The sequence below is a fragment of the Carcharhinus amblyrhynchos genome, chromosome 6, assembly GCF_965287045.1.
Source record: "Carcharhinus amblyrhynchos chromosome 6, sCarAmb.v2.hapA, whole genome shotgun sequence".
Taxonomy (NCBI): domain Eukaryota; kingdom Metazoa; phylum Chordata; class Chondrichthyes; order Carcharhiniformes; family Carcharhinidae; genus Carcharhinus; species Carcharhinus amblyrhynchos.
In genome coordinates this window covers 11,995,556-12,022,903 of record NC_137329.1, presented here as the reverse complement: position 1 = coordinate 12,022,903, position 27,348 = coordinate 11,995,556, and the positions used below count along the sequence as shown (strand labels likewise).

The following is a 27,348-nucleotide window of genomic DNA, read 5'->3' as shown; positions in this document are numbered from 1 at the left end:
GTCCAGAGGGGCAATTTTTCCACACAGAGGGTGGTGAGTGTCTGGAACAAGCTGCCAGAGGCAGTAGTAGAGGTGGGTACAATTTTGTCTTTTAAAAAGCATTTAGACAGTTACTTACGTGGCGAAAAACTGCAGCAGGCGACGGTGCAGAGGGACCTCGGGGTCCTTGTGCATGAGTCGCAAAAACCCAGCTTGCAGGTGCAGCACGTGGTCAGGAAGGCGAATGGGATGCTGGCCTTCATCGCGAGGGGGATTGAATATAAAAGTAGGGAGGTCTTGCTGCGGCTGTATAGGGCATTGGTGAGGCCGCGGCTGGAGTACTGTGTGCAGTTTTGGGCGCCGTACTTACGCAAGGATATTTTGGCCTTGGAGGGAGTGCAGAGGAGGTTTACTAGGCTGATGCCGGAGTTGAGGGGGTTGAGCTATGAGGAGAGGCTGAATAAACTAGGCTTGTACTTGTTAGAGTTTAGAAGAATGAGGGGAGATCTCATTGAGACGTATAAGATGATGAATGGGTTGGATAGGATAGAGGTGGAGAGACTCGTCCTGCTCAGAAAGGATAGTAGGACTAGGGGGCACAGCCTCAAGATAAAGGGGGGGCGGTTTAGAACGGAGTTGAGGAGGAACTTCTTCACTCAAAGGGTGGTGAATCTCTGGAATTCTCTGCCCATTGAAGTGGTGGAGGCTACCTCGCTAAATATTTTTAAGACGCGGGTTGATGGGTTTTTGATAAGCGAGGGGATTAAGGGTTATGGGGAGAGGGCGGGAATGTGGAACTGAACCACGACAGATCAGCCATGATCTTATTGAATGGCGGGGCAGGCTCGAAGGGCTAGATGGCCTACTCCTGCTCCTATTTCTTATGTTCTTATGTTATGAGTATGGAGCGATATGGGCCAAATGCGGGCAATTGGGACGAGCTCAGAGCTTCTTAAAAAAAAGGGGCAGCATGGACAAGTTGGGCTGAAGGGCCTGTTTCCATGCTGGAAACATCTATGATTCTATGATATGTTGGGCTATCTCATCACTGAGGATGGGGATATTTATGGAGCCTCCTTCTCCAGTGAGTTCTACCACTATTCAGGACTGGATGTGATATGAATGTAGAGATTAGATCTGATCCATTTAATCGTAGAATTGGCTCTGTCAATTAGTCTCTTCTTGGAAGGGGGCCATTCAGCCCATCAAGGCTGTACCAACCACAATCCCACCCAGGCCCTAATCCCATAACCCCCACATATTTACCCTGCTAATCCCCTAACATTAGGGTCAATTTTAGCATGGCCAATCAACTTAACCCACACATCGTTGGGTCTTCTGCTTTTCAGCTTGCATTAGCCCTGTCTCACCAGGTTGACACCTCATTTTTAGGTATACCTGGTGCTGCTCTTGCACTCTTCATTGAACCATTGCTGGTCCCCTGGCTTCGTGGTAATTGTAGAATGGTGGGGATGTACTGGGCCATGACATAATAATTAGTGGTTGATTATAATTCAGCTACTGATGGCCCACAACAACTCCTGGATGTTGAACTTGGAGTTGCGTGTTCTGTTTTGAACCTATGCCAATTAGCATGACGATAGTGTCACACAACATGATGGAAGACATGTTCAGAATGAAGACAGAACTTCGACAGGTGGTCATTCTTAATATTACGCTCTGGGACAGAAGCATCTGCAGCAGGTAGAGAGGTGAGCACTGGGTCTACTAGTCTTTATCCTCCTTGTTGGTTCTTTCACCACTTGGCACAGACCCAGTTTGGCAGACTTGTCCTTCAGGCTTAGCTAACCTGGGCAATGGTGGTGTTATTGAGTCACTCTAGCTGACGGACATTGCTGCCCCCCAACCCAATTAAATGTTAAACTGATGAATGGAAGCTTTTATGAATACTTTATACAACCGACTTGAGAAATGAAAAATAGTTTGACTGGAGAGTAAAAGATCATCAGTGAAATCACACAATATTTAAATGTCAACTCGTAATTAAGCTAAAAATGTCAAAAAGCAAAGGCAAATTAAAATCCTTTTCAGACTGTGTGTGAACTTACCCCTTAGCGTGGCATCTGGAGAAAAGGTTGAACCTGTCCTTTTTACAATCTAGATTTTAACTTACAATATCCAGCTCAATTCCAAAGTGGGGGGAGCGATCTTGCGCCCACACTCGCCATCCACACAACACTGGCGGGGGCTCAAGATCCAAAAGTCGCAGTTCTTGCCGGCAAGATTGTCATTTCCAATCTTCTCCGTTCCTTGCAGACAAATGTGATACAAATCTCTGCAGCTAGTTTTTCCTCCTTTTTAAAACTGCCATATTATATACTTGTACTGTCTTGCTAATTATAGAATTGAACACTTTCTGTTAGGAGGACAGATCTGATTGGATTGCAGAATTCTCCCGACTGCAGAATTCTCCCGTCCCGCCCGCTATGGGAATGGTAGTGAGCGGGGGCGGACCGTGCAGAGGTCCGTTGACTTTGGGTGGGAATTTCTGGCCTTGGGTCGCACGAGGCAGGAAAATCCCACCCATGCTGTCAGCCTCGCTGGAAGCAGAAAGTATTTTTCAAATTGAAAAGCAAAAGTCCCTCTAAGCTGCTTCCTCTTCTTGATGCAAAGTTTTACACAACCAGTTCAGCGAATCTATTATAGGAATCTGCTGAGTGTAAAAGAACAGTCAGTATTTGTATTCAGATATGCACCACCTGAATGATGCTCTCACCTTTGTCTCGAGTTTCGCAACGAGATACTACATAAAGCTGACAACTAATGCTCCATCAATGAAATTCTTTTTACTGGAAGCGTATCTTACTTCCCTCGGAAGCAATAAAGAGCTCATCCAATCTTGTGTGTCCAGAAGGCTACCTGAAAATTGAATGGAATGGTTTGATGGAAATTTTAACTTATAAAGTTTATGTTTACTTCTTTTTGCCTCAAGTAGGCTCACATTAGCACTGGAATGAAGTTACTATGAAAATCCCCCAGTCGCAACACTCCAGCACTGAGGGAGAATTTAGCATAGCCAGTGTATCTCACCAGCGTGTCTTCGGAGTGTAGGGGGAAACCAGAGCACCCGGAAGTAACACATGCAGACACGGGGGGAACACGCAGACTGTGCTGGCTGCTTCTCCGAGGCAACAGGGAGTGCAAACGGTGTCAATGGGTGGGAGGCTAGTTTGAGCAGTGGACTGGGCTTCATTCACGACCCTTTGGAGTTTCTTGCGGTGTGAGGCAGAGCAGGAGCTGTACCAAGCTGTGATGCAACCTGAAAGAATGCAGACTGCAATCCAAACCAGGAACCGAACCCAGGTCTCCGGTGTGGTGAGGCAGCGCTAACCACTGTGCCATCATGCCGTGTTGTTTCCTCCATGATACCCAGAAACACAATTGTCTGCTGTGTGTGTGAGAGATGTTGATGTACACCATGACAGAATAATGTGTTCAGTGGTTATTTCTGCGCAGCATATTTAAGTGTCTCCTGAGCACCTGTCATAGCTTCAAGCTTGTATCCAAAAAAATGCCGGAGCTGAACTTTGCAGCTGATTTTGCTGCACAATTATCTGCTCCAACTAGCAACCCTGTCCTTCTTCACTCTTCATTTAACCTGGTATTGGGAGACTTCTCCCTTCTTCATTCTAACACCAGCTTGCTAGCACCTACTTAAGAAGGGCTAGTTTCTGAATATTATCTCCTGCTGTTTTTAGATTAGTCGTGACACGAATATATCTAGCCTCCCAGATTGCCTGGATCCATAACAGTTTGCCTACTGCTACAACAGGTACACACCAGACGCCGTCTCCCTGGCCCCATAATTGACCCTGGACCACCTTGATAACAAAGATACCTGTGTTAGAATCCTATTTAATGATTACAACTCAGCTTTCAACACCATTATTTCCACGAAACCCGTCTCCAAACTCTGTGGTCTGGGGCCCAGCTTCTCCCTCTGTGACTGGATCCTGAACTTCCTAACCCACAGTGTGCAATCAGTAAGGATAGGCACAACATCTCCTCCACGGTCATCTTCAATGCTGGTGCCCCATAAGGCTGTGCCCTCAACCCTTTACTATATTCCTTATATACCTATGACTGTGTGGCCAACTGGATTTTCAAGTTTGCTGATGACACCACCGTAGTGGGTCAGATCTCAAACAATGATGAATATAAGAAAGAGAGACAGAATCCGGTTAACTGGTGTGACGACACTAATCTCTCCCTCAGTGTTAACAAAATGAAGGAGATTGTGATTAACTTCAGGAAGCGTAGTGCAGAACATACCCCTGTTTACATCAATGGTGACAAAGTAGAAATGGTCAAGACCTTCAAATTTTTAGGTTTTCAGATCGCCACAAACCTGTGCTGGTCCTTCCATGCTGATGCTATAGTTAAGAAAGCCCACCAATGCCTCTACTTTCTCAGAAGACCAAGGAAATTTGGTATGTCCGCAATGACTCTCACCAACATTTACAGATGCACCACAGAAAGCATTGTTTCCAGTTGTATCATAGCTTGCTGCTCTGTCCAAGACCGCAAGAAACAACAAAAGGTTGTGAATGAACCCCAGTCCATCACTCAAACCACCCTCCCACCCATTGACAAAGTCTACATTATGCAGCCAGCATAATCAAGGACCCCACAGGCGCTGGACATACTCTCTTCCATCAGGAAAAAGATACAAATGTCTGAGATCACATACCAACTGACTCAAGAACAGTTCCTCCCCTGCTGCCATCAGACTTTTGAATGGACCTACTTTGTATTAAGAATTAGAATTTCTACAGTACAGCAAGAGGCCATTTGGCCCATCAACTCTGCACTGACCACAATCCCAACCAGGCCGTACCCCATATCCCTCCATATTTACTCACTAATCCCTCTAACCTATGTATCTTAGGACACTAAGGGCAATTTTAACACGGCCAATCAACTTAACCTGCACATCTTTGGACTGTGGGAGGAAGCCGGAGCACCTGGAGGAAACCCATGCAAACACGAGGAGAATGTGCAAACTCCACACAGACAGCAACCCAAGCTGGGAATCGAACCCAGGTCCCTGGAGCTGTGAAGCAGCAGTGCTAACCACTGTGGTGCTGTGCCGCTCAGTTGATTAAGTTGATCTTTCTCGATACCCTAGCTATCACTGTAATACTATATTCTGCACTCTCTCTTTTCCTTCTCTATGTACGGTGTGCTTTGTGTATAGTGCACAAGAAACAATACATTTCACTGTGTAGCAATATATGTGACAATAATAAATTAAATCAAATCAATTTTCTGCTGAGAATGGTTTCCAGAACCCAAGACAATTAAGATTGATGGTTGAAATGATAAATTAATTCTTCAGATACACTAGGTGGTCCCAAATGTACAACTTGCTGCTTTCATGTTTTCCAGTCTCCTACGCAATGAGATTCTTAGATCGGGTGAATCTACATTTAGATTGTATTTTAAAAGCTAACTCATTGAAAGTGTTAATCATTTGAAGGCTCAAGAATTAAATCATGTCCGTGAAATGGTGTACAATTCCTTCACTGGCCAGTGCTTGACAAGACATTAATTAATTGATTTAGTTTGCAGTTGATTACGATTTGTCCATGACTCATTGATTGTAATGTGTTAATTAACACAGCCAGAGGACAAGTTAATGGTATGATCTTGTCCTTGCCAAGCAGGGCCACTTGTTCCCAATCGCTCAACAGAGAACACGCACAGGATCTGACCAGTGGAAAAGTGAATGTTGTCCATGTCAGCATAACCAAAGAGTCAAAGGCAGTTTTAATATGTTAATAAAAACAAAATGCTTCAAAAACTCAATGGGTCTGGCAGCATCTGTGGAAAAAGGAATAGAACTAAAGCGTCAAATCCAAAATTACTCTTTAGTTCGAAGGAGGATCACATTGGATTTGAAACACAGGGTGGGGTTTTCAGGCTGTTCCCACCAGTGGGATCTTTTGGTCCCTCTAATGGTGACCCAGTGGTCCCTGGTGGCAGAGGGTGTGAAGAATACAAAACCCTGTTGACAGTGGCGGGATCGGAAGATCGCGGCGCCAGCTAATGGTGGGCCACTTCCCGCCACCACAAAATACGGCACGTGGGTGGGGGAAGAAGGGATAGAATCTATGTATTAATTCTCACATGTTTCTCTACCACAGGACGGCACAGTGGCACTGCTGCCTCACAATGCCAGGGACAAGGATTCGATTCCCAGCTTGGGTCACTGTCTGTGTGAAGTCAGCACATTCTCCCCGTGTCTGCGTGGGTTTCCTCTGGGTACTCTGGTTTCCCTCCACAGTCAGAAAGATGTGCTGGTTAGATTGCTTGGCCATACTAAATTCACCCTCAGCCTACCTGAACAGGCGCTGGAGTGTGGTGACTAGGGCATTTTCACAGGAATTTCATTGCAGTGTTAATATAACGTAGAAACATAGAAGATAGGAGCAGGAGAAGGCCATTTGGCCCTTCGAGCCTGCTCCACCATTCATCACGATCATAGCTGATCATCCGACTCAATAACCTAACCCTGCTTTCTCCCCATAACCTTTGATCCCATTCACCCCAAGTACTCTACCCCGTCGCCAGTTGAGTACATTCAATGTTTTGGCATCAACTATTTCCAATAGTAATGAATTCTACAGGCTCACCACTCTTTGGGTGAAGAAATGTCTCTTCATCTCCATCCTAAGTGGCCTACCCTGAATCCTCAGACTGTGACCCCTGGTTCTGGAAATAAATAAATCTAATAAATAATCTTTACCGTGGGTGCTGCCAGACCCGCTGAGCTTTTCCAGCACTTTTTAATTTCAATATCAGATCTTTTAATTTAGTTTTGAAATGTTTCCTTTGGCATGACCAGACTGTAAGCCATCTTTCAATCCCGTATCTGATAGATATCGATGAGTGTGCCACAGGAAGGCACAGTTGCTGGAATGACTCGGTCTGTGTGAATCTTGAAGGGGGATTTGACTGCCGATGTCCCTTTGGAGAGCATTGCACTGGAGATTGCCCCCACGATGAAGGGTTAAAGCGCAATAGACAGGTCTGGACCTTGAGAGATGATCGGTGCTCCGTCTGCTCCTGCCAGGTGAGTATATACAATCTGACGCAAGCGCGAGTTGAGACATGTTTCATTTTAATCAAGGGAACTCCAAGCTCATGGTCTTCATAGGCCATTCCATTATTTGAGCCACTGTTTTGTGAGATGATGAACATTCCATCTCACAAGTGTTTCACGTAGTGTCACAGAGTCATAGAGATTTACAGCATGGAAACAGGCCCTTCAGCCCAACTTGTCCATGCTTCCCTTTTTTTTAAACCCCTAAGCTAGAGCCAATTGCCCATATTTGTCTCATATCCCTCTATATCCATTTTATCAATATAATTGTCCAAATGCTTTTTAAAAGACAAAATTGTACCTGCCTCTACTACTGCCTCTGGCAGCTCGTTCCAGACACTCACCACCCTTTGTGTAAAAGAATTGCCCCTCTGGTCCCTTTTGTATCTCTCCCCTCTCACCTTAAATCTATGCCCTCTAGTTTTAGACTCCCCTATCTTTGGGAAAAGATATGGACTATCTCAGTCAAATCTTTAATCAAGGAAACTCTAACCTCATGGTCTTCATAAATCGTTCTATTATTTGAGCCACTGTTTTGTGAGATGACCAACATTCCATCTCTGTTCTGCTTACTGTGAAAAAATCTGCCTTTTATTTTCTTTAATCGGAGGACTCGTGAGGTAAGGTTTACAGGCATTTCTGTGGCAGAAAGAAAGCCAAGGGATTTCTAATTCCAACCCGCACCAAAGAGAAAACCTTTAGATCAGGGAAATGGCAATGAAACAGAAACAGATTCAGCTGGGAATCCAAACCTATTGTTTTATTTCCTGACATTTTCAGAGACTGGGTTTCCCAGTTATTCCCGAAACTCTTCCTATTGTCTCACTGGAACTCTCACCAGCTGGGAAGCCCCATAAAACAAAATCCCTGCAGTGATCTCCTCTGGGATTGTTTCCCTTGGGAAGCCGTTACATCGGAAGCTCTGTTGGGATTTACATGTTGAGAAGGCATTTCTCATTGGGCCCTTCCACCACAACCCGACTTTCTTCTCCGCTGAGTGGCCAGATGCTGCCCTGGTATTAGAATCATAGAATCCCTACAGTGCAGAAGGAGGATATTCGGCCCATCGAACCTGCACCGACAACAATCCCACCCAGGTCCAATCCCCGTAACCCTAAATATTTATCCTGCTTGTCGCCCTGATGTTAAGGGGCAATTTAGCATGGCCAATCAATCTAACCTGCATACTTTCTGACTGTGGAAGGAAGCGGGAGCACGCAGAGAAATCCCATGCAGACATGGAGAGAACGTGCAAACGCCATACAGATAGTTACCCAAGGCTGGAATTGAATCCAGGTCCCTGATGCCGTGAGGCAGTGGTGCTAACCACTGTGCCACCGTGCCGCCCATTTAAAGCCAGCATTTTGGGATGGTCGCTGCTGAAACTAATGGCACAATGACCCCTCCCTTATCTGCTCAAAAGGCCCATTCCCATAATTGAGCTCAGGGTCTCGGCCTGTTTGCTCGGGAAGGCTTAATGTTAATCTCGTAGTTTCACTGGTATTCCCAATGGGAATGGCATCTCACATCCTTCGCACCTAAGATAGCAACACCATGGAGTCACCTCTGGAAGTTCTAATGAATACAAATTATCACTGGAGACTCTTTGGGGGAAGAAGTAGCAGCTCGTCATGAAGGTCGATGGATGAGGTGGGCCGATAAGATGGCGAGAGAGGCAAAAAGCTAGGTTCCAGCCCTAGATTGCTAATATTGAGATTGTAACTCAAGTGTCAGGGCTTCTTGTTCTCAGTGAGTTTGCTCAAAGACTATTGCAATATTTGTTTTTAATAACAATCTTTCTGTCCAGACTTCAGCGAATCTTTTATTCAATATTGTGACGTGCTCCAATCCAAGCTGATGCAGAATTACTTTCCAAAAATGTCTCTTACTGTTGAAAAAAAGCATCAGTTGTGGTTCGCTTTTATTGTTACGTGAAATCTGAATGACACCTCTTCAGGGTGATAGCTTTTTTCTGCTTCCCTGGTTGTAGGATGGCAAGATTTTCTGCAGAAGGACTGTTTGTGACTGTCATAATCCAAATGTAGACCTGTTCTGCTGTTCAGAGTGTGACACCAGAGTGACCAGCCAGTGTGTACACCAGAATGGACACCTGGTATATCACAGCGGAGACGCCTGGATCTATAACTGCCAGCAGTGCCGATGTTTGGTATGTGTCTGATGTTTCTGGCAGGTTTCCATTGTTGCAGTCCGCTCGATTCAGTATAAAATATAAATTATACATAAGGATTGAAGAAGGTGGGTTCGTGATTGTGTGCAGATAATGAGGGCCATCTTCCAAAAAGTTCTAAGTTTCACAAAAGTCTGAAAAGTTTTTTTCAGCGAGCTACCCCACTCAATTTTCCCACTCTCTGTCAATTTCTTTGGCAGTTAGAGTCATAGAGGTTTACAGCATGGAAACAGGCCCTTCGGCCCAACTTGTCCATGCTGCCCCTTCTTTTTTAAAACCCCTAAACTAAACCCAGTTGCACGCATTTGGCTCATATCCCTCTATATCCATCGTACCCATGTGACTGTCTAAATGCTTTTTAAAAGATAACATTGTACCCACCTCTACCACTACCTCTGGCAGCTTGTTCCAGACACTCACCAGTCTCTGTGTGAAAAAATAGCTCCTCTGGACACTTTTGGGTCTCTCCCCCTCACCTTAAACCTATGTCCTCTAGTTTCAGACTCCCCTACCTTTGGGAAAAGATATTGACTATCTATCTGATCTGTGCCCCTCATTATTTTACAGACCTCTATAAGATCACCCCTCAGCCTCCTATGCTCCAGAGAAAAAAGTCTCAATCTATCCAGCCTCTCCTTATAACGCAATCCATTAAGTCCCGGTAGCATCCTAATATATCTTTTCCGCACTCTTTCTAGTTTAATAATATCCTTTCTATGATAAGGTGACCAGAATTGCACACAGTATTCTAAGTGTGGTCTTGTACAACTTCATCAAGATGTCCCAACTCCTGTATTCAATCTTCAGATCAATGAAACCAAGCATGCTGAATGCCTTCTTCACTATTCTGTCCACCCATGACTCCACTTTCAAGGAGCTATAAAGATGTACCCCTAGATTTCTTTGTTCTATAACTCTTCCCAATGCCCTACCATTAACTGAATAAGTCCTGTCCTGGTTCAATCTACCAAAATGCATCACCTCACATTTGTCTAAATTAAACTCCATCTGCCATTAATGTTGGTAGTTTTATGCTGGTGGGGGGAGGGGGGGTGGAACCAAATCCAGCCAGAGAAGCCGGCAGAACACTGCCCAGTGCGCAAGTGCACATGCGCACGGATCTCCCAGTATCTCCTGTATACCCCACCCTATCCCCACCTTGGACAAAGCTAACCCCCCCCCATGGAATTGGCTGCCCTCCTCCCCTTGCCCCATCAGACATTACCAGCCTCCGGCCTCTCACCCCAACCTCCCGCCTCTCCCAATCGCCACCCTCCCGTTCACCGCTCTGACCCTGATTGCCGGCCCCGACCACCATTCCCCAGCCCCACCACCAGCCCCCAACCATCCCCAGTGGAGAGTTCCAAATTCCCCTACCTACCTCTCCCCTCCCCAGTCAGGCTCTGAGCCCTGTCAGTTCCCAACCATGTCAGATCCCACCCCCATCAGGCCCAGCCCCTTAGTGCCCAGTGGGCATTGCCAGTGTGTCAAACTGGCAGTGCCCAAGGGTCAGTGCCCTGGCCTGCCTGCAGCCACCCGAGGGGGCCTCATGGTCTTTGGTCCCATGGGCAAGGCCATCACATCTGGTCCCTATTGGGGGGCAGCAGTTATGATCCTCATTACTGAGAACCCCTACTGGTGAGGTCGGAGAGCTACATGTGCCTGGACTCTTGGGCTCACTGATAAGACTTAAATTATCTTGGCAATATTGAAGTCAGCCTCTCCCAAGTGCGAGGCTGATTACCCTGGCAAAAAATGCCTGGGAGCATCGCAAGTGACCTGACGCCGAGCATGATTTGCATTTTCATTCCCCCACTCAAATATCCTGCCCCACTTTGACAAGCATAGCGGAGCAGAAAGATCACATCCAGTATTCACTGGGAGACAGTGAGGCACATGTCTGACCTTAACCACTACTGCTTTCAGACTGTCTGTTGGTCATGGGATTGTGGCATCATACCCTGCTGAGGTGGGAACGATTAACAGCCATTTAAGATAGGTATCATTAAAGGTGCATGCACATCATATCACTAAACATTTCCCTTTGAAGAATCAAACTATTTTACATGAAAGCCATGGAAACAAGCTTTTTGACTGATGTACCTTCTTACATTTACAAGTTTCTGAAACATTCTGCGGTTTTGCTTATCCATCCAGACTTTGCCTTGCTGATGTTTGCTGCGTATTGCTGAATGATTTTAGCGTGCTGATTAGGAATGCTTTGTTGGTGTTGTACCATAGAGTATGTTAGAACATTGAACATAGAAAAACTACCGCACAAACAGGCCCTTCGGCCCACAAGTTGCGCCGATCGTATCCATACCTACTAGGCTTACCTATAACCCTCAATCCTATTAAGTCCCATGTACTCATCCAGAAGTCTCTTAAAAGACCCCATCGAATTTGCCTCCACCACCACCGACGGCATCCGATTCCACTCACCCACCACCCCTCTGATGAAAAACTTACCCCTGACATCTCCTCTGTACCTGCTCCCCAGCACCTTAAGCCTGTGTCCTCTCGTAGCAACCATTTCAGCCCTGGGAAAAAGCCTCTGAGAATCCAAAAAAAAGCCTCTGAGAATCCAAAAAAGCCTCTGAGAATCCAAAAAAAAGCCTCTGAGAATCCAAAAATTGTTCTGTTCAGAGTGGGAATCCTCACTCTTTCTTGCTGTGGCATTATTCCGATTTGGCATCTGTTTCATTGCACTGTCATGCCATTTGAAGTCCCTACTGAATACAATCTTGATTGTGGGCAAACGCTAATAGTTCCTGTTTGAGCTTTGAATGCCCTTAATATTCCCCCCTCATAGGGTCATGTTTAATCGGTACCCATCTACCTCCTCTTTGAAGTATTTGTAATGCTCTAATCTTTGTCAAAATGTTGCAAAGTCGTGTGTATGCCCCTTGTGGACCACAGGGCTTAAAGAATCCGAGATGGGCTTGAATACTTCAATTACAGGAGCTACTTATTGAAGGTGTGCACTCATTTACAGTAAAATCCAAGACTTCCCAACAGCGCCTCACACTGGGCACAGCTAATAGCCCTGGGGTCACCTGACTTGTGTTTTTAAAGGGGCAGTCCACACCCCAAACCCCAACATTCCATATCTAAATGGGGAGGCAATGGCCCAGTGGTATTATCGCTAGACTATTAATCCAGAAACTCAGCTGATGTTCTGGGGACCTGGTGTAGAACGCTGCCTTCGCAGATGGTGAAATTTAGATTCAATAAAAAATATCTGGAATAAAGAATCTACTGAGTGAAACTATCGTCGATTGTCAGAAAAACCCATTTGTTTACTAATGTCCTTTAGGGAAGGAAATCTGCTGTCCTCATCTGGTCTAATCTAGAAGTGACTCCAGAGCCACAGCAATGTGGTTGACTCTCAACTGCCCTCAGGCATCTAGGGATGGGCAATAAATGCTGGCCAGCCAGTGATGCCCATGTCCAATGCAAGAATAAAAAAGAATCCACACATACTGTTCTTAATCTTGATGTGGAGTTGCTGGCTTTGGACTGGGGTAGGCACAGTAAGTAGTCTCACGACACCAGGTTAAAGTCCAACAGGTTTATTGGTAGCACGAGCTTTCTTAGCACTGCCCCTTCATCAGATGGTCCTCACCTGATGAAGGGTCAATGCTGCAAAAGCTCGTGCTACCAAATAAACTTTTTAGACTTTAACCTGGTGTTGTGACGCTACTTATTTTCTTAATCGGAATGACAGACGCAATTCTCATAAGGACTTTGTACCATGGGGTACTTTTGGGCCCTGGAACAATACATAGATGTTGTGAGCAGTTGCATTATTTAACCTTGGATGCGTATCTGCTATTGGCAGTTCTCAAGAGATATGTCATTTGCAGTTTCTTATTCTTAACCTTGTATAATAAGGGAAGTTTCCCTGAGACTTTTGACTTGCTCTTAATGGGATGTGTTTTGTGTGCGCAGCAGGGAGAGGTGGATTGCTGGCCTTTAACCTGTCCGGCACTCAGCTGTGAGTACACGACCATTCCAGAGGGAGAGTGCTGCCCACACTGTGTGAGTGATCCCTGCTTAGCAGACAACGTGGTCTATGATATTCGACAGACATGTACAGACAACCTTGGAATAACGCGATTGAGCGGCTCCATATGGACAATGGCTGGATCCCCCTGCACAACTTGCAAGTGCAAGGTACCACACTGTTTTTTTTCATGCTTATTATTGGAAGTTGGCTGACATTAACGCTGCAATGAAGTTACTGTGAAAATACCTTCATTGCAACACTCCAGCGCCTGTCCAGGTACACTAAGGGAGAATATAGCATGCACAATGCATCTAACCAGCACGGTGTTTAGACTGTGGGAGGAAACCAGAACACCCAGAGAAAAGCCACGCAGAGAAAGTGCAAACTACACACAGACAGTGACCCAAGGCCGGAATTGAACCCGGCTCCCTGGCGTTATGAGGCAGCAGTGCTATCCACCATGCCACTGTGCCAACCTTGGTCATCAGGTCCTGGGGTGAGACTTGAACCCAAAGCTTCTGGTTCAGTGGCAGGGACACTACCCTCTGCAGTGCGAGACCTCCTCAATCACATCAAAGGCATCTTGAATGCATAGCTGCTCGATCAGATCCATACACAATATTCATAATTTAGGATTCTTATTAAATCCTCATTTTGTATAGGACGGAGATAAGAAAATGACAGAAATTTGTGTCTCAGATTCATCGTGCATATGTATCTAATTTAGAAAAATGAACTGAAAAGCCCTCCCTTTTAGCAAAATTTACTTCCAGCACGATCTTCTGAAACATTATTTTCTGGGTAAAATGGTGCGCACAGATGGAGATTATGTGGTAGCTGATTAGGGTTGTATTTTCCATAAATTGATGTACTGATGATCCTTGTCATCAGATAATAAACTTCAGGAGTAATTAATGCGGTTCTCAATTAAAATGAGCAGAAGCCAAAACATTATTTTCTGCCTGATGCAGCCGCGTCATCATTTAGTGCACTTTTCAGTTTGTTTTGGTTTAATTGTGTTGCCTTTTCCCTCTTTGTGTTATGTTTTGTCAGCAAGAACTTTGGCATCAAGCATTGGATCTTCCAGGGTGTGTAATTAAGTGAAGGCAAGCCCAGCAGCAATCAGTCCCTATTTGGTTTTCATTATATATCAATCAGTATGCCATTAAAATCAACAGTCCATACACTTAGACTCGTGGCTACGAGCAGAGCGTCCATAATGATTATAAAGTCCGTGTGGGGCTTCTAATTAATGTGCTCTAAAACACTGATGTTGGCCATCAGAAATCCATTAGAAATCAGACACACAAGGTGCGAGGATCTATCATTTCCTCAAAGCGAATCATTTGCATCTCTGAAAGAGAGCCTGCATTTCCCGCAACTGCATTGCAATGAGTCAAATTTGCAAGTAAATTGCTGTTGTTTTCTGTGTGTCCTCATCAAGGCTGATAGCGTCAGCACTTAGAAATGGAAATCCATCACATTTCAAGCACTCAGCATCATGCATTTCAGACTCAGCTATAAGGCAGGGCTCTCGTAGAGTAGAAACCGACTGCTGGATGTAGCTGAATAAATAACCTTGAGCCTTAGCCAGAGAATAACGCTCCCCAACCAGGCACTCAAGTCAACTCTATGTCTTGTAAGGTACAATTGCTCATCAGAAGCCAGGTTTACTGGTAACAGAGGTGGCAGTCTGGGCTGGAATCAAATCCAGTGTACAGCAGAGAAAGGACAATGGCAATCTGGCATCTCAGAGGAGAACCTGAGTTAATGGGCTAAATTTTCAAGCTCTTCCCATCAGCGGGATCTTCCAGCCCTGCTAAAGATCTCAAAGATGTTAATCCTCTGCGTCATTGCCCAAGTATGTGTGGTGGGGGGCTATTGTGTTGTTTTGATCTGATTCATTATTGTCACATGTATTAGCATACAGTGAAAAGCATTGTTTCTTAAATGCTATGCAGACAAAGCATACCATTCACAGAGAAGAAAATGAGAGAGTGCAGAATGTAGTGTTATAGTCATAGCTAGGGTGTAGAGAAAGATCAATTTAATGCAAGGTAGGTCCATTCAGGAGTCTGATGGCAGCAGGGAAGGAGCTATTCTTGAGTCAGTTGGTACATGATCTCAGACTTTTGTATCTTTTTCCAGACAGAAGAAGGTGGAAGAGAGAATGTCCGGGGTGCGTAAGGTCCTTAATTATACTGGCTGCTTTGCTGAGGCAGTAGGAAGTGTAGACAGAGTCAATGGATGGGAGGTTGGTTTGCGTGATGGACTGGGCTACGTTCACAACTTTTTATAGTTTCTTGTGGTCTTGGGCAGAGCAGGCGCCATATCAACACAGCAATCTTATTAATTTCCCCACACTTCGTCCATTGCACACAATGTCCTTGGTTTCCCATTGGATTTATATGGGCAGGCCTGGCATTAGTATGGCTACATGTGTGGATACTCTCTGATCAGTCACCGTGCAGTGGCCATGCTGGCTGGTACTCATTCAGTCAGGAAAAATGTACGGATGGAAATTCCTGCTCCTCCGTGTCCTACAATTTGCAAGCTTAAAATAAATAGAAACAAAAATATGCTGGAAATACTCAGCTAGCTTCTATGGAGAGAAACAGAGTTATGGGCTGAATTTTCCAGCCCTTCCCATTAGCGGGACATTCCAGTCCTGCCGAAGATCTCCCACGAGAGACACTGTAGACATCAATTGGACCAGAATATGCTGCCAGCGACTATCGTGGGGGAGAAGGGTGGGGATGGGGATGTGTGGGGAAGGGTGGGGGATGCTGGGGGTAGCGGCAGAAAATCCCGCCCAATGTTTCAGGTCAATGATTTTCCAACTTCGAAAAAGCTTAGCTTAAATGGTCTCTTTTGCCTCCGATCCTCATCTTCATTGGTCTTACCTGGCGAGAAAACTGTGGTGTCTTCTCACCTTCAGCTGCAGTTAAAGTAGAGCCAAGGCCTGACATTCTCATCAGAACCTCCATATTCACAGAAGGAACTCGCTCATTTCTAAGGGGTGCCATTGCCATCTGCTTAGATCAACTTAAACTGAAGGCGATGGGATCCTGTTGAGACATTAATGAATGAAATTTCAGGATGAATTTATGTAGCTACTTGCATGGTAGGTAGGGATAAAACCAAGTCTTTCACTTTAATTATGATATATGCCTCACATTTTAACCTTTTTAACCTTACACAGCCAATTTGTGATGAATTCGAGGACTTTATGCCCTATGGGTTCAAGGCCGCAGACAGTAGGTTGAAAACATTCAGCACAATCCTTGCAGGACAAGTTTAGCAAGAGGATAGAGGGAACATTTATCCCACTAGTCTTCAAGGTCGATGAAGTGAATGGTCATGAACCTTATTGCTAAGCTTGACGGCATGTGGTGAGGACAGTCAGGGACCATGGCTCAGCAAGTATGTCCAGTGGAAACAGTGACAACTGCTAGTCTTCTGAAACAACAATAGGTTGAGCATTCAAAATACCTTCTCCAAACACAAGGACATTCACAAAAAGACATGGAGGCCTTCTGATGGTAACACTCTGAATGAGTTTGACTAGATATGCATCAGTGGCAGATGGAGGACTTCCCGACTAGATGTCCATTCTTGTCGAGGATGTTGATATAAATTGGATACACTTTGCGATAGGCAAGATCTACCTGAAGTGGCAGCACGGCTACATAATGGTTAGCACTGCTGCCTCACAGCTCCAGGGACCAGGCTTCAATGACAGCCTTGGGTCACCATCTGTGTGGAATTTTCATGTTCCCCTCATCTTTGTGTCAGTTTCCTCCGGGTGCTCCGGTTTCCTCTCACAGTCCGAAGATGTTCAGATTAGGTGAACTGGCCATGTTAAATCCCCATTAGTGCCAGGTGGATCAGCAGGGTAAAGACCTTGTGTTGCGGGGATAGGGTGGGACTGTTGATAGTGCAGGTGCAATGGGCTGAATGGCCTCCTTTTGCACTGTAGAGATTCTATGATTCTATCAAGCTGAAGAAAACAGCAACCGCAAGTCAGCAGGGTGATTTGCAATGGAAAATCTGAAGGAAGAGAGCATGTCAGATAGTTTCTAACTGATCCTCTAACAGTTTGGATGTACCACTGAGATTTAAGAACAGCAGAAAACCTTCAAATGAGAGGCTAAGGACAGTGAAGAAGTAATGATCAGACAGAGGAGAGGGACTAACAAAGAACAATGAATCTCTAACCCAACATGGAAGATGAGTGGTGAAGATGAAGAGGAAAAGAACATTGAACAAAGACGAGAAGACAATGAGAAGAACAGAAGACCGGATAAATCCGTGAAGAAAAATGAGAGTAATAACATCACTGCACCGATCAAGGGCATGGGCCCAGAAGAAGGAGGCGAGGTGGCTGGATAAATAATTTGGGAAATCCTCAACCAGCCCGATCCCAGTTCCATGTCAGAATTCAGCTACAACATCACACCTCAGCAGCTGAACATCAACCTGGGAGAAATTACTGGATCAGAAGGTCCAAGGAGCAATCAAGAACTTGATGAACAACAAGGCACCTGGGATTGACCATGAAGCCCACACGCTATGGACATTCTCCCTTCCATTTTCTTCCATCAGGAAAAAGATACACATTTTGAAAACATGTACCAATCGACTCCAGTAGAGCTTCTTCCCTACTGCCATGAGATTTTTGGATGGTCCTATTACATAATAAGCTGATCTTTCTCCTCACCCTATCTATAACTGCAACACTATATTCCGCTTCCTATCCTTTCCCTCTCCCCTATGTACTTTATGAACGGTATACTTTGTCTGTATAGCGTGCAAGAAACAATTCTTTTCACTGTATACTAACACATGTGACCACAATAAATCAAATCAATCAATTCAATTTAATTCAGTGATGCGATACCAGCAGAGCTATTGAAACGTAACAAGGGTACTGAGCAGGAAAGCAAAGATGTCAACAAATATCACTTAATCCCAATTTCTAAACACAAATGAACACTGAGTTAACACGCTTCAACGACTCAAAATCACATAGACTTGATCAAGACATTTTAATCATTGTTTTTCATTCATTGGTTATGTGTGTTGCTGGCAAAATCAGCATTTATTACCTATTCCTGATTGTCCTTGAGAAGTTACACTCATGCTGTTAGGGAGTGAGTTCCAATATTTTGACCCAACACCAGCGAAGGAACGGTGACATATTTCTAAGTCAGGATGGTGAGTGACTTGGAGGGGAACCTGTAGGTTGTGGTGTTTCCTTGTATCTGCTTTTGTCCTTCTCGATGGTGGAGATTGCAAGTTTGGAAGATTTCTGTTGAGGGAAGCTTGGCAGGGTGCTGCAGTACGTTCTGTAGATGTTGTTGTTCGTCCATCGTCATCCATGAGGACCTCGACACCATTAGTCATTTTGAGGCTGGTTGCAGTGTGTCCGAAGATAACTGATCAGGCCAATTCGGGCACGGAATGTCCTGGCACATATTGGACAGACTTGCGTAGGCACTGTAGTTGTTGCGCTGGTGGCTCTGGACTTGCACAGCTCATGCTTAAGTTGTGCTTCAGCAATACATCTTGCTTTGTGAGCTTGACAGCCTTTGTGGATAAGGCAGTGCCAGGTAGGGCGGTTTTGTGCCAACGTTTCCCAGGTGGTCATGTCTATGTCAAGTGACTTCAGGGAGGATTTGCGTGTGTCTTTGCCCTTCATGCGAGCATCTTCCAGCAGAGAGTTCCCCAAAAAGAAGCTGCTTGGGTATGCACTCGTCTGACATACAGATGACATGACCTGCCCACTGGGTCTGCGTTCTCATCAGCAGTGTGTGAACTGATGGTAGACTTGCTTTAGAGAGAACTTCAGTGTCTGGTACTTTGTCTTGCGTTCCATAGATAGTGCACAGTGCAACCACTACACGGTGGTAAAAAAGAAACTGAATATTTAAGATAATGCAGAAGGCACAAATCAAGCAGGCTACTTTGTTCTGGATGGTGTGAACTTCTCAACTGTTGGAGCTGGATTCATCCAGGGAAGTGGAGATCATTCTATTACACATCTGGCTCATGCTTAAGAAATTGTAGCCAAGTTTTGGAAATCAGTAGGTAATTCTTCACTGCACAAGTATTTATTATCGTCACAAGTAGGCTTTCATTAACACTGCAATGAAGTTACTGTGAAAATCCCCTAGTCACCACACTCCAGCACCTGACGGAGAATTTAGCACAGCCAATGCACCCAACCAGCACATCTTTTGGGCTGTGGGAGGACCTGGAAGAAACCCATGCAGACATGGGGGAGAATGTGCAGAGTCCACACAGACAGTAACCCAAACTGGGAATTGAACCCACGTCCCTGACACTGTGAGGCTACAGTATTAATCATTGTGTCACTGTTCCACCCTAACCTTTGACCTGCTCTTGTAGCCACAGGACTGACAGGGTTGGTTGAGTTAAGATTCTGAACAATTATTAGGCTCAATGTTGATGGTGGGAATTTGACAATTGTAATACCATTGAATGTCAAAGTGAGGTAGTTAGGTGATCTCTTGTTGATGACAGTGTGACAATACTGTGCCTTTAAGAAGTTTTTTTTAATCACGTTCTCTGCAATTGTAAGCAGACCTTTTTGGTCTCATTGTTGCCGGGTTGTCCATCAGAAGTCCTTTTATTACTACTTCAACGGTTTAGATGGGGTTTTGTTTATTTTTACCCTGGGCCGCAGGTACTTTCTGGGATATTTTCTGACCCTGCAGTGTGAGGGGGAAGATTGATTGACAAGTTAAATTCAGATAGGTCCTCTCCAAAAGAATTCAAGGACTTACTTTCAGTTTTGGTTTTAAGAGTCTGAAGCTGTCCAGGTTGTCAAGCGGTAAGTGGCTGTTCTCCCTCTCTCTCCCTGGTATTATAGATTCTGCTGGCTAGTTGGAAGAAGGTCTCCTGGCCTTTCTGGAGTGGAAAATCTGCTGTTGGTGGTTGGCTTGCCGGGAGTCTCTCTCTCTCTCTCCCTGGTGTTTTGGGAAGCTGTTCTGATTCAAGGACATATATCCAGAGGGCTTCTAGGAGTTATAAGGCTGGGAAGTCAAATTTGCAATTCTTCATTCAAAGGACAAAGTTCTAGCATCACATGAACATTTGTATTTTCCCTGCTTAACCAGTGACAAGGGTTTTGCATAGGGAAATTTGTTTGATTGGAATATTTTATATCCTTGTTAAGGATTATACAATATTATGATTTTTTTGGGTTTGTAATTGGTAAAAGTTGTTACTGATTTTCTTTCTATACATGCTAACTATATTCTTAAATAAACTTTGTTTGATAAAAGCTCCCCAGTGGGTCAGTTGAATCTTACATGAAGTGAAGCATCTCAAGCTCACCCTAGCCAAATTCAAAGTATATAAAGCACTTCGGAATTTCTGACCTGAATTATAACAATAGTCATTGCTTGCCACATTTGTGGTGCCAATTCTGGACCCAAATCTGAAAGTTGCCCAGATCTTGCAGCATATGGACATGCATGGGGTTATGGGGATAGGTGGGATTGTGGACAGTGCAGACTCGATGGGCTGAATGGCTCCTTCTGCACTGCATGGTTCTACAATTCTAAAAAAATACAGCATTTAGATACACTATTAAACCGATAATCTTTTCATTGTTGTGACTGGCTTTATTCTTTCTAAGCGTAGGGAAAATTTACTGTTTACTCTGAAGCGTTTTATGTCTGCTATATCCTTGCTTGCATACTGAAGTGTGCATCCTAATCCTAGCTTCAAACGTGACTAATTTTTTACTGCATTTCTTGAAAACAACACAAATTTCAAGGTGTGATCTTTGCGAGGTGTGACCTTACAACTCTATGTGTTATGCTTGCAAATTGTGTAAAACCGATACAAAGTTGAAGACGAGAATTAATGAATAAAAACTGACATAATCAGTTCCAATTGGTTTTCTGGATTTCAAAGCTGTTTGGATGATGATTATAACTTGCAGTGATTTACAGTTAATGGTGATGAAAAAGCAGGCAAGGCTATTCTCAAAAGATTTGCAACGTGTTGCACACATTTGCAGTTTCTGCTTCTTTTGCACCTGTGCCACTGTTAGAACAGATTTTCCAGCCACAATTGGTTGCAGATCACAAGTCTTGTTACAGAGTCGAGAGCATCTGCCGACATATCTGATGACAAGAAATGTATTTTCGGAGTTACATCCATAATCTGCATGGGTATTATGGCAGATTGCATCCATAAAAACATGAAGGAAAGCAACATACCCTGCATCAGCAATTTCAAGAATAAATATAATGATGGAAGAAATAGAGGTAGGAGGAGGCCATTGGGCCCCTCGAGCCTGTTCTGCCATTTAATAATATCAGGGCTCATCCAACCTCCACCTCAATTCTACTTCCTTCTTAAAGAAAGTTTATTCATTAGCCACAAATAAGACTTATATGAACAGTGCAATAAAACATTAGAAAGGATGCAGAGGAGGTTTACCAGGATGTTGCCTGGTATGGTGGGAAGGTCTTATGAGGAAAGGCTGAGGGACTTGAGGTTGTTTTCTTTAGAAAGAAGAAGGTTAAGAGGTGACCTAATTGAGGCACACAAGATGATCAGATAGGATGGACAGTGAGAGCCTTTTTCCTCAGATGGTGATGACTAACATGAGGGGACATAGCTTTAAATTGAGGGGTGATAAAAATATAGGATGGATGTCAGAGGTAGGTTCTTTACTCAGAGGGTAGTAAGGTCGTGGAATGCCCTGCCTGCCACAGTTGTGGACTCGCCAACTTTAAGGGCATTCAGGTGCTCAGTGGATAGGCATATGGATAATATAGTTTAGGTTAGAGGGTCATTAGATTGGTTCCACTGGTCGGTGCAACAGCGAAGACCGAAGGGCCTGTACTGCACTGTAATGTTCTATGTTCTAAGTCATTGTGAAATTCCCCTAGTTACTACACTCTGGCACCTGTTCAGGTAAATGCACCTAACTTTTTCAGACTGTAGAAGGAAACCAAAGCACCCAGAGGAAACTCACAAAGACACGGAGGTAACGTGCAAACTCCACGCAGACAGTGACCCAAGCCAGGAATCATACTCAGGTCCCTGGTCCCTTATGGTTCAAAAATCATCCTAACTCACCTTCAATATAATTAATGATTTTGCCTCCACTGGGATGAGTACTTGGCACTCCATGATATTTAAGGCTATGGGTCAAGTGCTGGCAAGTGGGATTACGTGGGCAGGTCAGCACCTTTGATGGGCTGAAGGATGGAATTCTAGAGATTCGTAAACATCGGTGGGAAGAAATTCCTCCACATTTCCATCTGAGTTGGAAGATCCCTTAATCAGAAACTATGCCCCCAAATTCTAGCTTCCCCCATGAGGGAGAAGATCCTACAAACATCTACCATGTCAAGTCTCCTCAGAATCTTCTAACAAGACCACCCCTCATTATTTTAAGCCCCAATGGTTACACACCCAATTTGCTGACCCTTTCCATGTAAGACAATTCATTCCTTCATCCCAAGTGTCTCGTGGCATTTGGAGACGGACTACTTCAGTATCCGAGGAGCTGCAAATGGTGGAGAACATTGTGCTGGCATCAGCAAACATCCCCACTTCTGACCTTTTGATGAAAGCTGTTGGAGATTTTTTTGGGCCGAGGACACTACCTTGAGGAATTCTTGCAGTGATGTTCTGGAGTTGAAGTATCTGACCGCCAACACTCACAACTATCTTCCTTTCAGCTAACACCAGTGTTTTCTCCCTGATAATCGTTGACTGCAGTTGTGGTAGGGTTCCTTTGATGCTAATCTAGGTCAGATGTGGCCTCCATATAAAGGATGGTCACATTCAGGTAACAATTATATATCACCTGAAATGAGGAGACCAAGATTGCACACAATATTCTAGATGTAGTCTCATCAAAACTGTGGAAAGTTGGAAGAAAATGTTGATACTTTAACGTTCCCCACTGTAAAGAGGCCAAATGTCCACTTGTTTTCCTAATTACTTGATGAACCTGCATGCTAACTATTTGTGTTACATGAACAAGGACACTGAGATCCCTCTTTGACCCTGCCCTGCCCCTTAGGCCGCACCCCTTTGAACAGGTCAGTGCCCACTGGGCAGTGCCAGGGAGCCTGGTAGGCACTGCCAGGTCCCAGGCTGACAGTCCCAGGGTGCCCTGTGGACAGGGCCAGGAACCGTCAGGGTCCCAGGTTGGCACTGGCCAAAGGGCACTGCCTGCCCCGTCCCCCAGTCGCCCAGATGGCCTCAATGGCCTCAGATCCCACCAGTGAGGGCATCATGTCTGGTTCCTGTTGATGGTCCCATCGGTGAGGACTTTCAAATCAAAGCTGATATCATCATTTGAGATCTAACCGACACACCATGCCAATCGACTGGCATGATGAGCCAGTAGGATCACGCCCTTTGTATCTTCACAACTTGCTTTCTCACCTCTCTTTGTAACAACAAATTAGGCAAAAATACTTTTGGTCCCTATTGTTTGTAAAGGTTGTTACTTGTTGAGGCCTGGCATTGATCCCCATGACATCTCCACAAAGTGAAATTAACAAACCCAAAATTTACCCCGGCTCTCTGGGTAAGATTTTTGCTCCCAAATCAAAAGTCCAATGTCAAAAGATGCAAACTCATCCACCAAGGGCAGGCTTCAGGAGCTATGCTGAGATTAAATAAAGTTCTAAGTATCTATTGTGGCCTTCAGTATGTTAAAAGACACTCTCAGTGATAAAAGCTCATTTATTGCGTTTAAATCCCTTCAATTCTTAATTGGCTATAAAATAAATATTCATATTCATAGCCCCACATCCAGGTTAGTTAATCCCTTTATAACTCCATGGAACTGTCAATCAAACTGTCAATCACTGTCCCCTACTGTAATAACAGTAGGTTGTAGAAGCAATCAAGCATCAGGGATCCTGTAATGATAAATTTCAGGCTTGTGTCAACATGCATTTATTGAAGTTGCACGCACCAATTTATGTTAAACTGAGAGACAGAGCAGACAGTTATTTTTGCAAAATGTAAAAGACAGGGGCTTTAAATGATTTGACAACTTGATTGTTCCACAGAGTTTATCCACCATTTCTGTATATGGTGGATAAAGAGGAACATGAACATGTCCTCCCTGAAGAACTCCAGCGGGTTTCGAACCTTCCCTTGAATGTCTGCGGCCCATGGGTCATGCTTTGGAAACGTGAGCATCTAAATTTGCTTCTGAGTCAAGACAGCTGCCTTATTAAATGTGCCACTGCCTCCCTGAACTGGGGATGTATGAAATACTTCCTGCTTCTGCCCCCCCCTCACCCACCACACCTCTCCTCCACTCAGGAGAACATAGTGGGTGCGGCTTCAGGGGCAGGAGTTCTGGAATCAGAACTCCAATGCCATTTTAGTTCAGATGCAGAGCCCTTCCAACTTGGCCTCTGCTTCTTGTTGCTTATCCAATTCTCTATCAATGTTAGCATATTACCCCAATGCCAAGAGCCCTTACTTTGTGTCATAAGCTCTTACGTTGCATCTTACTGAGTGTCTTCCGGAAATGCAAATCATAGAAATCCCATAGAGTCCCTACAGTACAGAAGGAGGTCATTTGGCCTATCAAATTTGCACTGACACAATCCCACTGAGGCCCTATCCCCGTAATTCCACCCGTTATCCCTGTTAATCCCTATAATCAAGCATCCCAGGACACTGAGGAGCAATTTAGCATAGCCATTGCACGTGAGCCACACAACTTTGGACTGATACTGATATACTGACACTGTTGGAGTCGTTCTCTGCACAAAACAAGATCTTTGTGGCTGCAGCAACCCAATCATCTCAGTTCCAACACATTGCTGCAGGAATCCCTCAGGGTAGTGCTTAGGCCCTCAGGCTAGTGTCAGCTGTTATGGTGAAAGCAAAATACTGCAGTTGCTCAGGATCTGAATTAAGAATAAGAAGTGTTGGAAAAGCTCAGCAGGTCTGGAAGCATCTGTGGAAAGAGAAACAGTGTTAAGGTTTCGAGACCAATGTGACTCTTCTTTGGAACTGAGGAACAGATGCTGTCAGACCTGCCGAGTCCTTCCAGCTCTTTTTGGTTTTCAAGTTCAGCTGCAAAGATAGTGGGACCTTCCCTATGCACCCCGGACATTCTTTCTTCCACCTTCTTCCATCGGGAAAAAGATACAAAATTCTGAGGTCACGTATCAACCGGCTCAAAAGCAGCTTCTTCCCTGCTGTCATCAGACGTTTGAATGAACCTACCTTGCATTAAGTTGATCTTTCTCTACACCCTAGCTATGACTGTAACACTACATTCTGCATTCTCTCCTTTCCATCTCAATGAACAGTATGCATTGTCTGTATAGTGCACAAGAAACCATACTTTTCATTATATGCTAATACATGTGACAATAATAAATCAGATTAAAGATTAGAATGGAGATGTTCGCTGATAATTGCATGGTGTTCTTTGCCATTTGATTCAGTCTGTGCCTGCTTGCAGCAAAATCGGGACAATATTAAGACTTGGATTGATGTGTGGCAAATATTCGTTATGCCATACAAGTGCCAGGCAATGACCACCTCCAATAATCTAACCATTTCCCCTTGACATTCAATAGCATTGCCATTGCTGACATTGCTGATTAACATTAGCATCTTGGGTTTAGCATTGACCAGAGATTGATCTGGACTGGCCATACAAATATTGTGGCCACAAGAACATCCACACATCATTAAAGGAGGCAGGATAGGCAGAGAGAGCATTTAATAAAGCATATAGAATTAATAGAGGTATAGAGTACAAGGGAGATTATGTTGAACTTATACAAGGTACTAGTTAGACCTCAGCTGGAATATTGTGTACAATTCTGGGCACCACACTATAGGAAGGATGTGAATGCATTGCAGAGAGTGCAGAAGAGATTTGCAAGAATGGTTCTGGAGATGAGAATGCTCTGCCTGAGACTGTGGTAGAGGCAGGCTGAATTGAGACATTCAGAAGGTGTTTTTTTTGAAAAGAAGGATGTGCAAGGAGAAGACAGGAGAATGGGACTCAGTGAACTGCTCATTCAGAGAACAGGTACAGTCATGATGGGCCAAATGGTCTCCTTCCACACTGAGACAATTCTGTGAAGTGACTTGCCTCCCCAAAATCCTGTCTAACAGCTACAAGGCACAAAACTGTGAAATATTTTCCACTTGCCTGAACCAGTGCAGTTCAAAGAATGATGGAATCTTGATACCATCCAAGACAAAGCAACCTGTTTGACCAGCATCCAGATATCTTAAACATTTAGGATGTGTGCATCTGTAGCATCTTGCCAAAGGTCCCTTGGCAATACCTTCCAAATTTGCAACCACTACCACCCAGAAAATCAATGGATACATGAGAGAACCACAACCTGCAGGTTCCCCACCCAGTCAGATAGCACCCTGACTTGGAATTATATCACCATTCCTTCCTTGTAGCTGGATCCAAGTCCTGGAATGCCCTTCCTAACAGGGTGTACCGACAAAACATGGACTGCCGCCATTCAAGAAGGTGCCCCACCTTCTCAAGAGCAATTGAGGATGGGTGATAAAAGCTGGCCTTGCCAACAATATTCGGGTGCAAAAAATAAATTAAAAAATGAATGCTGACATTTGTGATTAGAAGATTGATGTTGTAATTTCTGGAACATAGTGATTTTGGATTCATATTGCTGCTGCTGAATTAATTTTAATCTGAAAAATATTCCAATTAGATTTCATAAATCTGTCAGTGATTTTCTAATATTCAATTTTTATATTTAATTGAAAACCATCAGGAACGTCCAGAATATTTTTTACAGAACATCAGTGAGAGGCACTGTGCCCAATGGTTAGCACTGCTCCCTCACAGTGACAGGGACCTGGATTCAATCCCCGGCTTGGGTCACTGTCTATGCGGAGTTTGCACATTCACCCCGTGTCTGCCTGGATTTCCTTTGAGCTCCAGTTTCTTCCCACAGTCCAAAGATGTGAGGGATAGGTGCATTGGCCATGCTACTTTAACCTTTAGTTCCTGGG

The 27,348-nt window shown here is 44.4% G+C and overlaps 1 protein-coding gene across 1 annotated transcript in view; it reads left to right on the top strand.

Annotated features, from left to right (window-relative positions):
* LOC145343701 (protein kinase C-binding protein NELL1-like) overlaps nucleotides 1–27,348 on the top strand; it is an 828,548-nt gene that overhangs the window by 792,302 nt on the left and 8,898 nt on the right. Inside the window, exons 17-19 of the mRNA XM_080189909.1 lie at nucleotides 6,882–7,075; nucleotides 9,096–9,272; nucleotides 13,245–13,469. Coding sequence (XP_080046035.1) covers nucleotides 6,882–7,075; nucleotides 9,096–9,272; nucleotides 13,245–13,469 — 596 coding nt within the window. The remainder of the gene's footprint in view (nucleotides 1–6,881; nucleotides 7,076–9,095; nucleotides 9,273–13,244; nucleotides 13,470–27,348) is intronic.